Below are 22,290 nucleotides of genomic sequence, written 5' to 3'. Positions count from 1 at the left end.
TACAAAATTTGTTTTAACAGCAGAACTCTCCTTAAAGCCATGGTCTCAAGGTTGTTTTGTTGTTAAGGACTGGATCTAATGTCTAAAGGACATCAATGCTAAGGCTAACTGGTACTTGAAAAACAAACAAAAAAACAACAACAGTCAGTCAGGACTCTAGTGTGTAGGTGGAGGGAAGCCTTGGCTGCTGAAGTATTAGGGCTACAAGTGGCTGAGAGTCTGCAACTTTCAATTTTGTTGTGCCTTGACAGTGTTCTCTGGCAGGGAAGGACCAACTCAAAAGGTGATTGTGAAGCTGCATTTATAATCTTAATTTTGTTTGTTTTCTTTGTAGGTATAAGTAACATTAAAAAAGCCATGGGCACATCAACAACATGCCTCCAGCCTCAATGTTACCAAGTTTCACTGAACAAGGTACAGGAATACATGTACAGCAAGGAAAATAGGACAAGATACCACTGCTCATCTGGCAAACAGGGACTTGGAGGGATGAATAAAAGATAATATTGTGTAAGTAAAGATAGTAATGGAGTATTTTGGGGAGGGTACGGGTGTTGGTACATAGAGATATACTACCTACATGAACACTGATGTAGTGTTGCTGAGTTTGATACCATAGCCATAATATTCTTTGTATAACTGCATGCACAAAAATATATAACTTGTGATGTTTGGGTTACACCTTAACTGTATCAGGCTCATTAAGGAGCTTAGGAAGGATTTTAATTTAGTTTGATCTTACTGGCTCCAATCCTGTGGCAGATAGGCCAAATTTGTTTAACTCAGCAGACAATCAGTTCTATTTCTAGACTGCTCACCTGTACATGCTATCCAGATTTTACCTGGACTAAATAATAATCTGCATTTCTCAGTTTTCACACTGAATATTGAATCACAATCCATAAAACTGAATCTTATGGTTCTAAATGATATATTTTTTTTAATGCCTACTTCAGCTTTTGCCACTTGCCCAGTGTTTATCAAACACAAAAGAATGATATACTTCTGAAGGAAATAATACGGTATTGCTTCTAGATATCAAAATATACTCAGGCGGCCATAAATTCTGTTCTGAAAAAAATACAGTGCATCTCCCTTCCCTGAGAAAGATGACTCAGCACTCTCCAAAGAGAGTCAACTCTACTCTCTTGGACCCAGAGCATGATCAAATTCCAGGGCGGTATAAAAAAACAAACCACCAACCCTTTGGAAACAAGAATATTTTACATCTTAGTATTCTGACAACCAGAGAGAGAAGGCTGCTTTTTTCTCTTCATTCTGACTGTACTCCCACAACCGAATTTCACGAAACAGGGAAAATAAATAACTGTAGAACTGCTGCCACCTACAGTCTGGCTGTAAAAATGTCAGCTTTGGGAAGAATACAGAAGTAGTAGTAATAACAGGGTGTTAGTCACCCACCCAGAATGATATAATATAATGTAAATAATTTAAGGTATGGTTAGGATTCACATAAGGATCCTGAAGTGCCTTTCTGAAGGATACTTTAATCATCACCTGTTTGCCTAGCTTGCATTACAAGAGTTGATTTTTCTCGCAAATGCTAACAATTCACACCCTAAGATTTCCTCACTTTCTTTTCCCTACATTATGCAGTGAACCATTTTTAGAGACACCACATGTAAGGATGAATGATGTCACTGCTGGTACCTCAGAGGAGAATACTGTTGCACCAGCTAAGCTGAGGTGAGGCATGCCTTGGGATGCGGTAGGGCTCCAAAAGACTTGGTTTCAGAGAGATCATACTCACTCTGCAGTAGCTCTCTGTTCTCGCTGACACTAAGGAAGCTAACAGTTGAAGCAAGAGGTGAACCAGAAGAGGAGTCCCAATAGATCATGCAGATAAAAACTACATAGAGTGAGAATTCAAAGCTGGACTCCTTGGGAAGTTCCTTATTGCTGCCAGTAAAGAACATTTTTTTCCTTCTCCCTCTGGCCAGTGTTTTTTTTCTGGTGGACATCAGCCAATATTTAAAGGCTTTTGTCTTAAGAAGGCAGGAAACATCATGTCTTTTGGGAAACTGTCATCCAACGTAAGGGAGAAGAAAACTTTGAAAACAACTTAGATCAGTTGCAGGATGTATTTTCCTCCTTCCTCCCCTCTTTAACCAGCCAATGTGGTGGCGATGTGTTCAAGTGGCTGTATTTGTATTGTATATCTTTCCTGAAAGTAACACAGGCACTTAGCTTTTAGCAAAGCCTCTTTATAAAACATGTATTTAACATGTTTTTTCACAACCTATTTTTTTAAGCTTTAGACTACAGTAACAGTATGTTTAACTCCACTTGATGGCGATATAAATATAGAAAGTATGGGGCCAGTTTTATTCTGTTAATTATATTAACTCTTGATTTAGCTGTTTTAAAAGCTTGTCAGACTGTAGCCGCCTTTTCAGGTATTTATAAGTATTCAATCAAATTCGACTCAGGTGGTCCTAAATGGTCAAGGAGGCTTAAATTTTTCACTGGCTTTGGAAAATGATCACTTGCATGCCCATTATATATATATAGTTTTTTTTTTTTTTTTTGCAAAATGAAGACCTTTCACATAATCAGAGCATACAAACTAGAAATTGAAGGTAAGCCAACAGGACAATGTATACGGTCTCCTGGTGGCTGCTGCTATTGCCATCATCTAGGAACAGATGCTGCAGGCTTGTGACTGACTGTAAGTGGAGGAAATTCAAGCTGTGAGGAAGTCTGGCATTGATGGGTGAGATATCCATTGCACTGAAGCATCTTATTATGGCTCTGGTTTTAATAATAAGTTATATGCTCAGAGCAGGTAATATTATTTAGGAATTTGGGGTCCTTCAGGACTGGATATTCAACCCCCATCCTATCTCCTCTTCTGGTGATGGAAATAATTGTTGAGGTTACACATACAAACACAAGGGTGATTCCTGCTACAGAAGTACTTGGACAGCATGGGGTACAGTTCCTAACTGTGACTGTGGGTGACGCAAAGTATGCAGGCCAAGGCTGATAAAAGGGCTTAGATGGGTAATTTCTATGGGAGTTTAATGAATGCTAGACACCTGCATTTCATTGCAGATTTGTCCTTTAATGTGTTTGTGTCCATTTACTTTGTCTGAAATAAGGGTGATATTTCTCTCCCATGCTAGCAGTTTGGCCTTTTATTTTTTTAAGTTCTTCATTAAAGCCTGTTTTTCACCAATACGTGGAGTGACCAGTAGTATCCTAGTCTAAATGGACAGTAAGATAATTCACAATAATCTGTAGGGGTAGTGATAATCACCACCCCCCAGCCACAGAAGAGCGTAAAGATAAGAGCTTTCTCTTCTATGCTTGAAACGTATTTATTTCACTGACAGGGAGTGGAGGAGAAACTAGACTAACATGCCTTTCCCAGAAAACACAGGGCTCCCATTACAAACCTGTTGTTGCTTCTGATGGCGGTCTTAAGTGTCTAAGGTCACTGTGTCTATCAAATGGTAAATGATTTGTGGGAAACACACGGGGAATGTTTTTAAATTCATGTGACTCAAACTCAAAGGCAAATAATTTTGGAGTTTGGATTTTAGTGTTTCATATAGTGAATAAGTCATGACAACTTTACTGCATCAGTTCTATGCAAAAAGTAAATAATAATAATCATGGCCAGGTGTCTTACCCTTATTTCAAAACTTCTATTTTTTTCCTGATTAAAAAGTTAGAGGGAATAGGTCCTGCAGAAAGCTTAAATCTCAGTTAAGTATAATTTATGAATTTAAGGCATGCTCTTTCTATCCCTTCTATGATATCAGAAGGATGTGCTACAGGGGAAAAAAAAAAAAAAAAAGCTCTGTATTCAAATGTAGTGTCTAGGAAGGAAAAAGCAAAGGTAGACAAAACATCCAAAAGAGAAGATTTTTCAAATATTGTACCTACTTAACCAAGCAATGAATGAGGAAAAGTGCAGTAGTTAACTTGTATCCACTTGGTGAAACTCTTCAAATATTTCAGTAACCATGTAATGAGGATTTAGGGAAATGCATACAGTTGATGTGAAACTGCTTACATCAACTGTAGCATTCTTCAACATTTAGCTTTGGTAATTAGGCAGGCAAGCTACAGGTTTACCAATATTAAAATTACTGATTTTTAAGTATGATTTTTTTCCTTCTGATTGGGGAAATTTACCATAAGATACTGTAAGAAAGATCTTCATCTGGCCTCTCATGTCATAGCTCAGTAGCAACTTCACGAATTCTTTACTTCTCTCCAGGTAATGTTTTAATTTTAAAAATGAAGGCTTCAGGGACTCAACTGGAAATTGAAACTTTATTCCATTACCACCAATTAGCACGCGTGAGACAGTAGCAGGCTGCTGTACCAGCTCATAGAGCTTATTTTTTCCTCAAATGTATAAGGAAAAAGGCATGCACAGAGCCTTCAAGCTCTACAGCTACTGAGTAAAAACCATTGAGTCATTCTCCTGTTTGTCTGGTCTACACAGATTACATGGTTTTGAGGAATTAGTGTCCTCGTACATATCAATCCTCTTACTAGCATCTCTGATCTTAGCTGTTTTTTTCTGAAGGCTACTGAAAGCAAGCTAAGAAAATCAACTGCTTCTTTTTGTTCGAATTCAGAACTTGGATTTGCTACAAACCTGTGAACGAGAGACAGTACATGAGGAGCTTTGCTGAGCCGAGTTCTGAACCTGACCTGCTGTAGCTGTTCCTTGGGAATATGGTATATGGCTCCACTTCTGAACCCCTTGAGAAGGCAGGAAGGGATACATGTTTCAGGTAGCACTATAAAACACTTGGAAATTGTGCCTGCTACAGTTCCCTGTTACTGACACAGCAAACATTTCATGCTCAGACTCTGTTCTGTCTAATCTATTATAATAGGTTACAGACTAGTAACCTTTTACAGAACAGAAGTCTACACATTAGCCCCTCTACAGAGCTACATCAGTTTTACTCCTTCAATTCCTTCCTGTTATACGTGTGTATCATCATAGCTTCACCATGATTAGACACAGATTGAGATCAACTGGAAAAGTGGTCAAGAATTGTGTCTCTGTGGCAGTTTTGATGCTGTCAATTGGTCTAATGTATGCTCCTCAATGAACAGTTGATGTAAAAAATCGCTACAATTCTCAAACTAGTGCTGGGCTGCAGGCTTACATTGAGGGGTTCTTGGATTTTTGTCACAATCAGTTTTAGGAGGTGAACAGACAGGATGAATGGCAGAAAGCAAGTATTTTAACTTGGGTTATAGAAACTCCAGAAACATCAAAGTGAATGTTAAAGGATATAGGAATCTTCTAGAAGGGACTTTCCTTTTGTGTAGGAGGCTCATGCTATCCCATAGGTTTTTGTTTGTGAGAAACTTTCTTGAATGTTCAGAAAACGCTTGGTAGAGAAACTGAGTCTTCTAAGCTGGGGAGGGTTATTTTAAAAAAAAAAAAAAAAAAAAGAGAGAGAATCTGAGCATTACTAACTGAAGGGCTGCAAGTGCTCTTATTCCTTAGGATTATATCTCTGATGTACAAAAACTGACAAATTGTAAGAGTTCCTATGGTGCCGTAGGTTGATGCAGGACTTGATGGAAGTTGGAGTTTGAAACAATGCAGAAAAGTGAAACTGGTGCTGTTTTATTTTCACAGGCTGTCTGTAAACTGCAGTAGTTCAGGTCACTGCTTTATGAGCAGCTTGGCTCTCTACATTGTAGGCTGTTTGGGGGCAAGATCAAGAGAATCCTGGGGTAGGGTACAGTTGTGCTTTTCTCATCATGCCTTCATATCAGTCAGAGCCCTCTGCACCCCCTCAGGACTGCTGCTGGTCCTTCCAAGTGTTATGAGAAACTAGGCTCAGTACAGGATGACTTAGGCTGGTGTGTGCAAAAATCTGGGGACTTCTGTGTGTTCGTCCTGTATTTATTCTGCAAGTGTAGCTACCATCCATGATTCAGATGTGATTTTTGGGATATGGACTGGCCTTGCTCTGTCCACCTTCTAGTTTAATGGGGTCCTACGCTGGGGTTTTCATATTACTATTAGAGTCTCATACAACACTATCCTGAAGTAAGACAAATCCAGTGACAAAGCTGAAAAAAAGTGGAATACTTATCATTAGTGATGTTGAAAATGGGGCATTTATTTTAGTGAATAGTTGAACTATTGTGGTGTGGCCACATGTTGGTCAGTGCTCTCTCTGTTGATAAAAAGCCACATTTAATATCACTGCACTTACAGCTAGACTGTGACATCAATTATCCTTGCATTTCAAGCCTGGTGTAGCTTGTGTTGAAAGTATAACTATGAAATAGAGATGTTAAGAGCAACAGGACCATGAGAAACACTATCTTGCTATCTTTATCTAACCTCATTATTTTCAGCAAACTTCTTCCATGATGACATGAATGTTTTATAGGAAGTTGGTGTCAGGGAAATGAATGCTATTGTTTTAATGCAAATCTAATTAGTCTGTGGGACATCTTGCATGCTTAGCAAGTCCTTGTCCAAGGATGATTGCCTCAGCTCTTTAGCAACTCTAACTTTTGGGCATAATGCAGAGAAACTGTTACTGGTGCTTAAGAATGCTCCGTGATGCAAAGCTGCCAATCCAGCACTATAATTGAGCTTTGATTTGAACAAAAAATGATGGAAATGTCAATAAATCTGTAGGCTACTGGTATAAAGATGGTTAGTCTGAGTGCAGGTGTCAGAGGTGGTGCCAGCAGAGGGCGGTTAGCCAAGGCAACAGGCACCCCTTCTGCCTCCTCTTGGCTTTGCAAAAAATATTTACTGAGCATTATGAATGTCCAAATCCTGTTTTACATGCTGCAAATTATTGTGCCAGTGTGTTATGTAGTTATTTGGCTGCATACAGCCCTGCTAGTTGCATATTAATCACTGTATTGGTTATTGGGTTTGCAAAATGGATTAGCAAGAGCAAACAGTTGGCAGTGCTGAAGTGCATGTGCTTGTACTGTCCTTTACAGTCCATGGTACCATACAGAATTATTGAATTTCTTATAGTTGATGGGAGGAATAAAGTGATGCGTGTTGCCATGAGATGATAGGAGGGTAAAGCACTCGAAATCAGTGAAATGGTGGTAAAACAAAGGTAAGGTAAGAGTTCTCTAAGCAGAAAAAGTAATTATCTGAAATATTTCCCATCTTCTGAGTAATTTCCTTACCTCCAGAAAGTATCTGGAAGTGTTTTTTTTTGTTTTTTTTCTCCTGAAGATTAAGAACCCCAACTCAGTAAACCATTTGAGGGTATGCTAGGTGCTCTGAAGAACAGGGATGGCATAAACCTGAGTGGTCTGACACCTGCCACGTCTCAGGATGCATGCTACCACTGATACTAATCCATATCAGTGGTTTTAAAATATTAGTTGTAATTTAAAGGATAATCAACGCTTTTGATACTAAATTTTCAGAATAAGACTTAGATGAAATTTTCTCTGCAGTATCTTTTCAAATATCTCGTGTATATTCTGAACTGCAGAGGTGTCCATCAAAGTGAAAGTTTTTTTTGGTGCAATATAACCTAATTAAAGAATCAAAATTAGTACCTACATGGGGCATGTGTTCTGCAGCTGTCTCAGCTTGTTTTTAAAAAATAGGAAGCTTGAAGACTTTTTCTATTTGCTAACATGGGACTGGCTTAGCTGAAGTGAAGACCTTCAGTGCTTTAAGATATAATAATTTCTCTAAAACTATTTTGTGAACAAAAAAAAAAAGAAACTATTTCACTTGAAGAAAAAAAAAGATTAGTTGGATTCAATTACACTGTCCTTTCAATGAAGCAGAAAGTAACAATGCCTGTGTGTGTATGTTTCTGTGTGTGTATATATATATTAAAAAAAAAAGACTAAAGCTATGTTATCTCTTGGAATTCTTGCAGAAATTCCTAGTGGGGTAAAACAGGTGTGATGAATAAACAGTAAGAGAAATATTATTGCTGATAGCAAAGACATTTTCAAAGTACATGGGATAGACTTGGATTTGCTCCAAATTCCATCTGTAAGCATCTGTGAAACTTCACAAATTTCTAAATTGAAGTTTGCTTGTGTCAAAACTCTTACAGTCCGGTCTTCAGGAGATCTTATAAAATGCCTGCTTTGCTGTGCTGAAATGCAAACACATCCTAATCTTGTAAGTTTACTGTTAGCATTTCTGCGGTGCTTATATTGTGCATCCACTTATGATCATTATTTTAAGTTCAAGGTAATCAAGGTAGTCGTGCAACTTGGCAAACAACGGAGACTTTTCCTTGCCAAGAAACGTTTCCCCAGTTCATAGATCAGAAAACCTTTGATGATATGTCCTGTTGAAGGCCACTATTATACAAGGTAACTACTTCAATCATTGAGCGGTCTGATGTTTTATCAGGTCAGAGAGTTGTTGAGGAGGAAGCTTTTTTTCTGACGTCTTCCTTAGCAAATCATTAGTCTCACTAGCATGAGTAAATTAGTGCTACGTGACCCTTTTGGGGCATTTGGGAAGCCAAAGGGAATAAAGAGATATCAGTCATTTAAATATTTATACAGGTAAGAATATTATGATGTAGTAACACACAGCTATTTCCTCGTGACTTCTTGTATCTCCTATTTGATCAGGTTGTGAGGGTTCTTTGGTTTTGAGGGTCATACCCTAAAAACATTAGTGTTTTTTCGCAAACATCAAAAAATATTTATGGATTCTCGATCTGCACTGTCTGATTACTAGCTGACAGGATTTCCCACCTAGGAACATGTAAAGCGTTAGTCCGTTTCCTCATGGAAACACTGCTGTTCAGTGTTCATGTTGTTAGAGGAGCTAGCTGTGGGCTTCACAGGACATTAAGTGGTTTCATCACTGAAAAGTCTGTTCTTTTCCAAAGCCAGAGTAGGTAGATTTGTCTGTTCTGAAATTGTGAAGAGGTAAAAGGTTGCTTTAAGGTACCTTCCAACCCAGAACATCCTATGAAAAGGTTTGAGGGCGAGTGTTGATGGTAGCAGAGCAAAAGATAAACAGTTTGCGACCTCTCCCTTCTGCTACTGCTTCAGTGCTGCTGCTTTCTAGGTTTGTTGGGCACATATGTCTCTCAGGGTAAGGGCAATATGGAGCTGGCAAGCTGTCTGGTTGTTTATAGGCTGGAGAAAATCAGAAATTGGGATCCAGTATCTCAGTAAAGGGCAGTGGATTTATTAGGACCAGCTAAGGCTTAGTCCTTGAACTGGGAAGATGAATCAGGAAGAGAAGCTAGATCTTTAAACTGACTGGGAAAGGAGAATTTCTTAACTTATGTACTGAAATTCTCTGGAAAGCTTCTTACAAGTAGCAGCAGCTGTTCTGTTGACTGCACGTATGAGCTGGTGTATTCTGTCTGTTCCTTTAAGTCACTACTGGTATCCAGCAGTTGATTTGATCATTTTGGGTTTTAAGTAGCCATTCTATAGTTCAGTACAATGCTGTTTACAATGTCTATATGTGAAAGCAGGGAAAACAGGAAGGTTGTATTGTGTTTGCAAATAAGTCCGTTGTGACCTTGTGATACAAAATCAAAGAGCACAACGTGACCTGACCATTCGTGGTAGGAAGACAGTGGTGAGATACAAGGTGTCTGGACCTCTCTCTCACTCTCAATGGAGAGAAGAAGAAAGATCTGAAGATGAACTTGAACATTCAGTGTCTGCTGCTTACTTTTCCATGTTTTTGTAGTTGGTTGTCTGCTTTGCCTACAACACAAAAAGTACACAACAGAAAAGTACTGTTTCCCAGAGCTGGTGGATGTGATGTGATGATGATAATGCTAGATATGCACTTGCAAAAAGCCTGGAAACACCACCACCTCGTAACGGTACCTCTCTGAAGCTAAGCTTTCCACCAAGGTTTAGTTTGAGTGCAGTTGTAGTGACAGAGTGGCTGGTGAAAGCTTATGTAGTAACTGCTGAATGCTTGCTTAAGCCAGCAAAGCAGTATACCACAGCAGATACCTCTACTTGAAAATCCAGAAGCAAAATGTCAGGTTCATTTGCCTTAACCCAGTAGGAATGCTTTCTAAACCTAGGCATCCATAGAATTCATCTGGAAGTTGTTTATGCAAGCTGTAAAATATTTCCCAGTGATGATGAGGCTTAATCACATCACAGGTGAGGCAGTCATGGCTCAGAGCCCACATGCACAAGTCCTGGCATGTGGGACTAGCAGAACAGCTTGAGGACACCTCAGAAGCTGTTGACTGAGTCTTCTTGGGATGTCAATTTGGTCCCAGCACCCACAGTGTTAGGGTTGGAGAACTGAAGCAACAGCAGAGGAGAAGGAGGTAGCACGAAGCAGAAGAGACAACAGAAGCGCTGTTTAGGTTGGTAAAGAATGTAGAAGAGTCAGAAAGGGAAAGGAGGTGGGCTGAAGGATAGGATGCTGGGGAACAGGACGAGAGGAAGCACAGAACACTGCCAAATTTGAGTAAATCTTCACAACAAAGCCAAAATGCATGTTTCATAGTGTTTGTTGAAATAATTCTCTGCTCTGAGAGTTGCTGTGTTTGTGCAGAGAGAAGGCCGTACCAGGGATCGCCAAGTTCTCAGTTGTCCAAACAATTTGAGAAGTTTAAAATTGTTCTTTTAACAGCATGCTTCTGCTGTTTCTTATAGAACATTGAGCACAGTGAGATTGTATCACTAAAACCAAATATACAGTCAGGCATAAGGCTGGAGGATTAGTTACAGTTCTGGTTTATCAAGAACAACAATACTTTTAGCAGTGCTGAGGGAACTGAAATACTCTAGCACTTGGATACACAGTAATTAATGGCTCCTTAATAAGTACTTGTTGAAAAGCTGACGTACTGGGTGTTCCCAGTAAATAACTGAAAGACATATTGCTGGTGTGGCAGAAACTTGGGTCTGAATTCATAGCTGAATTCTTTCTTTACGTCCTCGGTTCCTTAGCAAATGTAGTTGTCCTGTGCCTCACTTGTGTTCATGTGCATAGTTAACTGTGCCTAACAGAGGACAAAATGGTAATGCAGAAGCCTTCTTTATCCTACCTGTCAGCATCCAAAGTGTTTTGGAAGTACAGATTTTTTTCTCTAACACACTGATGTGAATGTGTGTGCTGTATGTGAGCTTTTTAGAGCCTGGGTTGGGATTAACTTCTTAAAATCAGTTGTAAAAATAAATCAGTGCTCCCCTTCAGAGGCACTCATATCCTGGTTTCTAACTTTTATAGCATGGTTACTGGCTAATCACAGATAGCTTTCTGTGGATTAGAAACCCTGCCATGCCTAACCACAGCATCAATGAGATGCATTAGCTCTTGCCCCAGCAAGGGTGGAATAACTGTGTTTGTGTGTGTTTAAAAAAACAAACCTAACATTTGGTGTCTATACTAGTAAAAATAAAATAAAATGTTAGCAATCTGTCTATATCTACCCTGATTTCTGTTACAGTTCTGCCCCATATACAGTTTTATGTCTCCGAAGTAACTTTCGTCTACCATCTGGAGTCTCGGGTTGTTGTAGTCAATAAGTTCCATTTCTACTGTCATAAATCTTGCGTAGTTCCATGTTTGTGCAAATTGCATGTACAGTTTTGGAATAAAAGCATCCACCTTGATCTTAGATCTCTTTGTATTCGACAAAGTCTTTCTGCTTTGAATCTGGAAATATTCCAGTAGCTGCCAACGATCTAATGTGGCTCTGACCTAAGAAGCATGCAGTGCTTTTGCTGGCAGCAATGTGCCAGTTCCTTCTGATGCCAATTTTCTACGCTTAAGCTCTGCCCAAACAGGCAAAGCTCTGATTCAAACTAGGACGACAGCACTGGGATTTTTAGGGTGACTTTTGAGGAACATGGTCTCTGTGGTTTGGTAGGCTACATGTACAGGTGTCCTGGTAATATAACTCGCTTTTAGTGTAAGTTGAATGATCAGGGATTGCATCAATTGGTGTGCTAAAAATAGATTTGTTAATAAATAATAAAGTTGGCTGAGAAGGCAAGAAGTAACTTCTCAGAGTCTTTCTCCCTGACTATGGTAACCACACTCTGAGTGTTTCTACATATATGTAGTCAAGAAAATTAGTTAACAAGTTAAGGTACAACGGGATTTAAATGGATAGCTACCTTTTCTTTCTTAAGTTTATCCCAGACTCACTGAGGACTGCTCTCATGCTAGTGTTCTGAAAATGTGTGAACAGAGAGGGAGGGAGAAGGAAGAATAATTTGTCCTTCTGCTTTGTGCGCTGCTTACACATGGGATTCTCAACATCTAAGTCCAATGAACTGGAAGAAAACTTAATTTCACAAGTGGATTGTCTTCAGCTTTGATAGCAGCTTCAAAGGAGTCCTACCTGGTGGTGTTGCACTGACAGCTGTAGGGTCACAGCTGCTAAACAATGGAAGCAAAACAGCACTTGCAATTCCAGAAGGAAGTGAAGGGCCAGATATTGGAGGGTGGAGGGGCTGGACATCATTTAGGGGGAAAACTATAGGTCTGTTGCCTTAAGCCAGACTTGGAGTTGCAAGTAATCCACACAGCATGATCTGGGTAGCTTGAGTAGTGAGGTCTGTTGTAAGCTGGAAGATGATGATGGGATATCCTTCTAGGTTTTCTGGTAAATTTATGGTAAATACTTGGCTGTGCTTAATTTTATTTTTTTTTCTTATGGATGTTCTAGCTTCTGTAAAAGTGCCTGCAACTACTAGCCACCAGCATAGTTTTTAGAGCAGCCCGTGGCAGTTTCAGGACTGTGAAAACATGAAAGGGGTTTAACACCTTTGCATCCTCCAGATCCTTCCATGCTTTGCATGAGCTGGCTTTCTGACTTGGAGCCAAGTCTTCATCTCTCTGCAACTGCCTGCTTGCTGGGAATGCTGCCAAATGCCAGCACCTGTCAGAGCAGAACAAACTGCATGGGCACAACCCATGCTGTTGATCAGCAGGGCACTGGGATTCAAGGATGGGGGCAGGCCAAGAGGACAGCTGTGAATCTCCTCTTGACAGGAGCTGTGCCATGTAGTCCCTGATGACACCGTGGCTTTGTTGTAACTGGACTAAAAGGCAATGCCCTAACAAAGCAAACAAATGACTTATAGATTAAAGGAAAAGTGCAATAGAGTCATGAGCCATCACTGCATGAAATGTTGGATTTCATACCATTTGCTGGGGAAAAAGTGACAATGCTATTTAAGGTAACATCACATTGATTTTCTCAGGGCTATTCTAGTTTCCTGCTCAGAAACATATTTGTTTATCAGATCTTTCACTGACGTATGCCCCTGACTTTCCTCTCTGTCCCTTTTTCTTCTTGTTAGAAGACTGCCTATGACTGCAGTGTCCATATCTGTGTCTGTCTGCTATCCGTGCATCTCTTAGAAATGATGAAACTGATTTCAGCCCTTTACTGCAACTTTGGTGCTTTGTTTTCTAAACAATTTTTATTTCTCTTTATAAATTAGAGGGAGAGAAAGCATCTCTTCCTCATCTTGTCCTTTCCTTATAAGATGAGCTACAAATCCTGTCTCTTCTTAAGACAGGAAGAGTTTTTCTTTGGTTTTAGTGAGGCAAAGACTTAGTCTGTGCCGTGTTATAAACAGCTAGGAAAGTAGTGTGAGAAGAATATTGATTACTATAAGCAAACACAGATTGTTAAAAGCTAAACACATATTGATAGGATTTGGGGAACCTGGTTATAATGTGGCCATTTCCAGGCCTAGTCATATACTAGCGTAGACTGTGAGGAGTTTATGTTCATCTCCAGCCACCCTGTTGCTGTATGTATTATTTTGTGATTTAAAATATCGATACCCTTCCCCATTTTTTTTTTTTTAAACAGAATAATTGGCATCCCTGTGAGAGCTGTGCCTTTTTACATTACTGATCTGTTTTCCTTAGTATAAAAAAGTCAATTAGGTCTTGTGAGTGTTACATTTCATGTATCTTTAGAATTTGGTATTTCATAGGTCTAGAAATCCTCTTCAACCAAGGCAGCCACACGAGCCACTAATGTAATGACATCCATTTATGTTAAAAACTACTAAAGTCATTAAATAGCTTTTTTAAAAGTATGATCCAGGTTCAGATACTGCTCTAAAAATTTGCCAGAATCCAGAAAAGCAGTGTTGGAGTCCATGGCTTTGCAGTGCAAATCAGGACTAACGAAGTTTATTTGCAAAGTTCCCTTCTCCTGACTTGTTTTGATGTCCATTTGGCTGTTTTGCTTCCATTGTTTAACTTTGTTGGTCTGACAACCAGCAAAGCTGATCTGCTTCTGAATGATGCTTTTCTGTAAAGAAGGAATAATGAGGAATCTTTCCTGGCAGCAGTTTGAAAGGGATTCATACACATGTAGTTAGTGATATCAAGTTAAAATATAAAATCTAAAGTTTCAAGTCAGGAATGCAAAATGGTTTCAAAACTAGAGCAATTGCTCATTTATAAGAATTAACATAAATGTTCATGGTAGTTTCCTGATGGAAATTTATTTTGGATAAATCATTTGGAATCATTTCAGTTGCTTAACAATCTGTTTTGAGTATTGGCAGTTGTTTTCATATGCATGGAAATAAATTCACATTTAATGTTAAGTTATTGTATTACTTGAATCTGGTGGCAGGAGATTCTTCTCTTTATTTTAACATTAATGCCAAATCCTGTGTGCTTCTGATTTGTGCAAGGGAACCATTTCCTTGCCAGATATTTCATAATCAAGAGTCAATCAAGTCCTATCACTTCCTTAAAAAGGCTAAAAGGGGAATTGTGTGAATGTGCCATTGAATATAAGAACCTTTGCCTGGCAACATTAGAAACCATTGCACTTGAATAGTGTTAGGGCAGGTGTTGGTCATTGCATTCTTCTGTCATAAGGCTAACACCTCTTTCCTATGCTTGTAAGTGCTATCAAAATGTCTCAGAAGTCTAATTTCTTTTTCTTAGTATAAACAACAGAATCACAGAATCACAGAATTTCTAGGTTGGAAGAGACCTCAAGATCATCGAGTCCAACCTCTGACCTAACACAAACAGTCCCCACTAAACCATATCCCTAAGCTCTACATCTAAACGTCTTTTGAAGACTTCCAGGGATGGTGACTCCACCACTTCCCTGGGCAGCCTGTTCCAATGCCTCACAACCCTTTCAGTAAAGAAGTAACAGAGTGACTTTCAGCTTTCAGTCCACTCACCAGAGAGCTCCATAACAAAGTATGGACAAGGAGCTGGAGACAAGGGACCCAGGAATGGCTGTACTTGAGTGACCTCCTTAGTGTCTCCTTTGGCTTTTATCAAAGGGGGGTGGCATAAGGCACTAAGAACAACTTATTTGTCTAGTTGCATCTTCCTCCGCCCCTTGTACTCTCAGGACAAGGAGGTTTTGTTTGAATTTCAAACACTCTCATGTTACTACTGAGTCAAGGACAGAGAGGGGAAGTTTTATGTTATAAGCAGCAAGGCAAATAATATGCCTGAGAAGATGAAAGTATTGAGATGCAAGTGTTTAAGTACATAGTCACAATATTTATGTAGCTGACATTGTGACAGAATCTCTTCTCTATAAACAAAGGTATGTATACTGATCACTGAATGATCTGCATTTTGTTTGCTTTTGATCACTTAGGTATAAGTGAATCCATTTTGAACTTGTGTTGTACATTTATTAACTGGTCTGGAATTAGAGCATTTTTTCATCACAACAGAAACTTTTAAATATCTCAGTGAAGAAAAACTAAGATACTAAATGCCAAAAAAAAAAAGTGTCTCCTACAGTTTGAGGCATTGCACATTTGGCGTTGCATGGCAATGTAAGAGTTTAGGCCTTGGAAATTCTTAAAATTTCATAAAATTGGGAATTTTACAATGCAAAACTTGTGTTTCTTGGTTCTTTAGTGATATATTGTGAGGTACTTCAACAATATTAATCAAAGTCTCTAAAAGTTTACAACATGTAAGTGCCAAAAGATATATAAGGAAATTAATCTGTTCATAATAATGCTCTCTGTACATTTTAACACCATGTACTACTTTATTCTACTGAGCTTACCAGCCCGGAGCTGACATCTATAATGGGCGCGGTAGGAATAATTTGGCTGGTCTTGCTCTCTTAAACACTTCTGTTTGGAAGCTTCTGATGTTACTGGTCTGTGTAAGATCATCTTAGATTTCTAAAATACTATCTGAGAGGTTGAGACTCTGTATTGTTATATTTCTTACTGCAGTAAGTACATTGGAGATGATAAAAGCATGAAAAAGTTAAAATGTAGGACCACATTTGAGATCGATTATTTAATTTTTGATTCCTCTTGCAATGTAGTTAAAGATTGCTCTTCCCTGTGTCCTCCCACCCCTAAATAGAAATAGTAATCTCATGCTTTCCAAGTCCTTCCCTTCCTATCCCTTCCATGCTGTGAAATCCAAAGATCATAATGCTCTGCTTCAGCTGGTCTGTGGAAGAAAACTTGTTTGGCCTCTTGGCAGTTGCTGCTTGACCTGCTAGCAGCTATTTCAGTTGCGTGTCAGCTTTGCCACGTATGAAATCCTTTGCCTGTCATTTATCTCACAGGTGTCAGTGATGAATGCTTCCCTACAAAAGAGATCAGCTGTAAGTCTGGAACTGTTACAGAGGTGCATCTCTTGCCAGACTTGAATGATGTGTTGCTAGAAATAGGAGGTTCTAATGCTTCTTCCACATTATTGTTGATTCTATTGTCAACCAATATTTAACCTTGCTTCCTCATCCACAAGCAACAGAATTACAACATGTCCTTAAATAGCAGGGATTTCTGTGTCCTGAGGTGATTTTTTTTTAATTATATTTTAAAAACAATCTTGGTAAGGTGCTTAATGTATTTCTCAAATTTGGGGCTTACTCTTTCTGTTTCTCTCATTTAGGAATTTAATCCTATACATTGCTTTGCCCTTGTTGAACAGTGTTTGTACAAAGCACTCCCATAGAATTGGAGAGAGGGGGGTGTGAAGTAGGAGCGAGAAGTGGGTTCCATTCACTTGTTTGTATTTAAATAATTGAACTTAATTATTTCTAAGTTGCCCTTTCCCAATCTGTAAATATGAGTTTTGCCTTTACCCCCATAAAGGTTTTGGGAAGATCAGCTCATTAAACTTAGTGTTCTTGAGATTCTCAGATGAAGGTCACATCTGAGGTGTCTGCTGCTGTTAAACTATTACTTCATTTGCCCTTTTGTGAGGTCTGAAACTGTGTTTACTTACAGGGATTAGATGGTGAATCTTTCCTTCCCAAAGCAACAGCCAGCAGCTATGTCAGGAATTTCAACGACTCTGGTGTCAAGCAGTAAACTGATAATTGTTTACTTATGAAGCTTTCTCACTGGTTGTGCTGTGCTCTTCTGTCTTTTGGTGGTCTACAACTACACCACAAAGTGAACCATTGCTAGGGCGGTTGTGTAAGGCTATTTTTTAAATTAGGTTCTCTTACACCTATGGGTATTTGCTCATGAAGTTCTTCCTGTATGTGTGCTAAAAAATTCGTTACCACCCTTTGAATCTTACCATCAGTTCACATTGGTAGTTTGACAGCTATGCAGGTGGATATAGACAGGCCATTTCCTCATCTGTTGCAATTTACTGTTTGCTTCTAATGTCTGGATCTGGGAAACATGCTGTATGCACACATCTGCCTCACAAGCTCACAAACACAGGAAGCAGGCTTACCTAAACTCTTATGTTTTTCCTCTCTGCTGGATTTGCTGGAGAGGGTGCCTTTTGTAGGCCCAGCGAATAGTGAGGGACTCTCTTAATTCTCCACTTACAAATTGTGATTCTAATTCATCCTCTGTTCTGCTTTGCCAGGGAGACTCTTTTCTGATTTCTACCCGAATAGCATAAATAGACACAATGGACTTACTGTATTTGGTCTTCAAAGACCTTTGAAAGTATTAATTAACTGTAAATCCTCTACATGGTTTTAGGGTTAGAATAAGGAACCGACATGTGAATTGAGTTGTAAAATTATCAATTATTGAACGCTTCTTCTGCCATCTTCCCTAGAGTTGCAAATCCCTGAGACTTCTATTTTACTTTCCTCACTTTTTTAAAAAGTTTATTTTTTAAATGGGTAACTTGCTCAGGAAATGTTGTCTACCAGATGTTTGTATTGTGTTATCCTTTAGCCATGTTAACACTCTCTGGTCCACAGCAGGTAGTGAATATACTTTGAAGGTTGTGGTGGTGTTTTTGTTTGTTTGTGGTGCCTTAGTTTTCTTAAGGTTTGAGTTTCTCATTTCCATGTTTGGGTTGTGATAAACAAAACCAATAGTTCCATGGAGACCCACATGCTGCAACATCCATCTCTAGCACTAAAAACTCTTTAAAAACAAGTGTGCCATGACAAAGTTAAAGTAACATTAGAAATTCTAAGCTAAACAGTAAGCATTGGTGGGGAGTAGAACAAGCTGGTACATACGTAAAATCTATTTATTGATTTACGCATGTGGCTGAAACAGGTATTTGTTCTGTGCTTCTGCTCAAATTGCTAAAGGAAAACCTCGTGTGAGCATTATCCTTTGGCAGGGCTTACTCCTCTGCAGTGATTTCTCGCACGCAGGCCTAGGCTCAGTTAAATCCCTGAAGTCAGATGCATTCATGCCCTAAGAGAAAGCGTACAGAACATGAAAAGCAGTAAGAGCTCTATGAGTTTCACTGAGATATGTATATCTGCCCTTAAGGGGCAGATTTGAAATAATGGCAGTATACAAGTTACTAATAGCTTTCAGGTTCCTGAGATAACTTTTCAAAAAAATATGCAAATTCTACTTACAGTAATACAGAGTATAATTATCTTATCTTTTATTTACTAGATACTGCAAACACCAGGTTTCAAGAGTTGTGCATAGCCTATGAGTGTCCTTGTACCTCTGGTTGCATATGTTAAAGACTTTACCTATAAATTATCTAGTTGTGGAATATTCTAAATACCTCTTGTGTTTATGTACACTTGTATTTAGTGAAATGAGCATGGAAATGCCGTTGTGTGAATGAAGTCCATAGGAATTCATACACATAATGCTTCAGATTTGAATAACCTAAAGATGAAATAGAAACTGCCTGGGGTTGATCCAGCGTGTTTCTTCTGTGGTCTTAGAGGCTTCACCTTGGCATATATGAGATCCAAACTTAGGTCCAAAACGTATACCTATTGTTAGATCTAAGGGTTCATACCCTTTCCTGTTTTACTTCATAACATCTTGGCTAACGTACCTGAATATTTTGATGATCAATATGAGTATTCAATACTGTTTTGTTCTTACCTAGCCTCAAAGGTGTTCTGTGGCTTTCAGTTCTACACAGCAATTATGAGTTGTTTGCTAATACTTTTCAACAACACTTGTTTTCATGCCAGGCAGGATTCAGGCTTCAAGTATTAATCCAGGCTAGAAATACTTGTTACAAGTTCCTGAAAACGCAAGGAGTTCAAAAGTTGTCATGAACAACGTGCAACTCTGGTGCTTTCTTGTGATAATGTTGTGGGTCTTGCAACAACATGATATAAAATATCTTTCAAATGATGATAATGCACTTTCTAACTTGCATATGTCTACAGTTAGATGCTAAAGTATATTCAGGATGCAGTTATAACTTGGATGCTTTTGGCTCTCCAGCAATATACCCCAAGTAGGTGGACTAAAATTTGACTGAGAACCATATCTCAAATTTTAAAACATAAGTCATTTGGGGGGTTATTATATGAACAGATTAAAGCACCATGCTTTTTAAGTATATTGTGAATTTAAATTTGGCATTGTGACAGTACGTACTTAAGAATCCATCCAGGCTTGAGTGTTGTCATCTGTTAATCAAAACTTTAAAAATCTCGGTGTTAGGCAAGTGTGTGGAAGAGAACTAAGTGCCTGGAGGCAGAAAAGGCCTGATTTCTATATGATAAAGTACTGCATCCCAAACCAAGAAAGTGTTAGCTGAAACTATAATTTTCCTCTGAATTAACATCTCCTCTACCCTCCAGCACCTTCTTTTCTCTCCCCCATATTGCTAGTTTAAAAATAAGGCTGGATTCAACACACATTTGCCAGTCTCAAGTGCCTGTACAGCACCTATTCTGGAGACAAGCTAAGCATACTGACACAGTTTGCAAACTCAACAGAGCTGAGTTTTCATCTTTTCAGAAAGAACTCGCTTATTCAAGCATGTTTAGCAGCTGTACTTACAAGAAATGAAGGAAGGGACAAGTGTGTTGAAGGTCACTGATCTAGAAAAGTTTCCAGAACAAATGGTTTTCCTCCCACGTCCTGTAATGGAAACTGGTAACACTGTTACACTGTTATGGTCTCTCTTCAGAAACTCTACTCACTTTTTCCACCTTACTGAATTGGAAGGGGGGAAAATAAATCTAAATGATTCTTGCAGCTGCTTTAGCATTGCTCTCTCACAGGGTTAATTTTGATCCCTGCAGGATCCAGCCTGTAAAATACAGCGCCAGCGTGTTGTGTCTCAGACATCCTGCTGACACTACTCTGCTTATCTAATCGTACTAATATTGACATATGACTGCTTCTCCTTTATTCTGTGGTAACCCTTGTTCTTTAGATACATACAATTCAGTGCAGATATGTTAATGTAATCTGGACTTGTAGCTTTTAGTCATGTACTGCCCTTCCCCCCCGGGGTCCTTCGGTGAATTTAAAGGTCTTGAGCAGGTGAGAGATCCCTACTAGACATGTTCCTACAAAACACACACACATGAAAACATTCCCACAAAATATAAGTGATTTTAACACTTTTAAAGTTTTTTGATTTTTTTTAACCTAATTTTAGAATAATTGAAAACTTAAATTTAAAAGTATTTTTAAAAGACTTGGGGGAACGAGCTGAAATACTAGTCTGAATTTGTAAATGTACAAATTCTTTTTTATAATGAAAATATTTATAATTTCAGAATAAGTTGAAAAGCTGTAAATTGAAAAAAAAAATCCAAACTTCTGAACTTCTTTTCTTACAAGATAATGTTTTAACTGAAAAGAATGTGTAGTGCCATTTTTTTTATTTTTTTATTTTTTTTTAAAAAAAAAAAAGAAACAAATGCTGCATAAGACCTGTATTTTTTCAGAAGATGGCTCTTCTGGCACAGATCATTTGGGCAATGTAAGGGCATGTCACAGTGAACAGTGCTCTCTTTTAAGAATGTTTATTACTTCCTATATTTTTGCGCACACATCTTGGGTGCTCTGAGTCACGATGCACAGCTGCTATAGGCTGGCTCAGCTCTCCAGGCACTGTCTCACTGTCTGAAGCTGTAGTCCAACAGCTACCAGATTTGTAAGTTAGAGGTCTGTGCCAACCAGCTGAAAACGAGAGATGGCACTTGGCCAAAACATTAGGCTCAAAAAACCTTTGAACTTTGACACTAGAATTATTATCTATTATGCTATTCTTATATCTCCATACTATCAAATAGTCATGACCCTATGCAAACAAGGCGGGAACAGATAATATTTCTCAAATGTCAGTGGAATTTTATTAAGCTCAGTTTTCCAATGAGCAGCTATGAAGTGAAGATTGTTTCGTCTGTTTATCTACTAAAAAGAACTCATTCTGATTGTGGCTAAAGATCCTTAAATATCTCTCTATATTGGTATTCGAAAATAAAAGCGGTAAAGCTTTTCATCTTATGTGGTTTATTACAGAGATGTTGTTTTTGAAGATGCTTGCTTAAGCAATATTTAATCTCAGGGAGGATGTATCCTACCTCTCTCTCATCAGAAGCAGGGTATTCTACAGTTCTGCAGAGAGAGAGCTAATAAGCTGGCTCTAGTGGGAGGCTGTAGAACGGGTAATGCCTCTTCCTGGGTGAAATATATTGCATAAAGTTAACCTTTTGTATGAGCTAAGCTTCTCAGGGTGGTAAACAATACAGAAATGTTACTGATAGTGCAGCCTCACCAAAGAAGCAAGTTATGATTGATTTACCCTAGCAATGCCGTTATACCTCTCACAGTTTGAGGTCCACATCATGCCTCAGACACTTGTAATTCACTATTAAACCATTAAATTACAGAACCAAAATCTGCATATCTTGACACCCCAGTTTTCCTTTTGAATTCATTTTCAGTACTTGCAAGAGCCCAGAAATCAGGAGAAAGATTCCTGAGCTGGCAATAGTGAAAACTATCTGAGCATCTGCCTTAACGTGCTGTTAATCTGTGATGCACTGGAAGTTAAGATGTAGTTGCTGTGAGTATTGCAGCCTGCCTAGCCAAGTTAAAAAATGAACAAAGAGAGCTGCTGAGAGTTCATTTACACAGTATACACAGTAAAGAGAAATACTTGGGGGGGGG

The 22,290-nt window shown here is 38.7% G+C and overlaps 1 protein-coding gene across 6 annotated transcripts in view; it reads left to right on the top strand.

The window, feature by feature from the left end:
• Positions 1-22,290, top strand: part of SLC39A8 (solute carrier family 39 member 8) — a 62,458-nt gene that overhangs the window by 11,438 nt on the left and 28,730 nt on the right. For 4 of the 6 annotated variants that reach the window (XM_084516651.1, XM_084516655.1, XM_084516653.1 and 1 more), the window contains exons 2-4: positions 335-510; positions 1,618-1,707; positions 4,617-4,719. In XM_084516651.1, coding sequence (XP_084372777.1) covers positions 4,717-4,719 — 3 coding nt within the window. In that variant the 5' untranslated portion in view covers positions 335-510; positions 1,618-1,707; positions 4,617-4,716. Of the gene's footprint in view, positions 1-334; positions 511-1,617; positions 1,708-4,564; positions 4,720-22,290 lie in introns of all 6 variants that reach the window. The other 2 variants (XM_084516656.1, XM_084516652.1) reach the window with 2 other exon arrangements.

Source organism: Aythya ferina, assembly GCF_964211825.1.
Source record: "Aythya ferina genome assembly, chromosome: 4".
NCBI classification, from domain to species: domain Eukaryota; kingdom Metazoa; phylum Chordata; class Aves; order Anseriformes; family Anatidae; genus Aythya; species Aythya ferina.
This window is presented reverse-complemented; position numbering and strand designations above follow the sequence as displayed.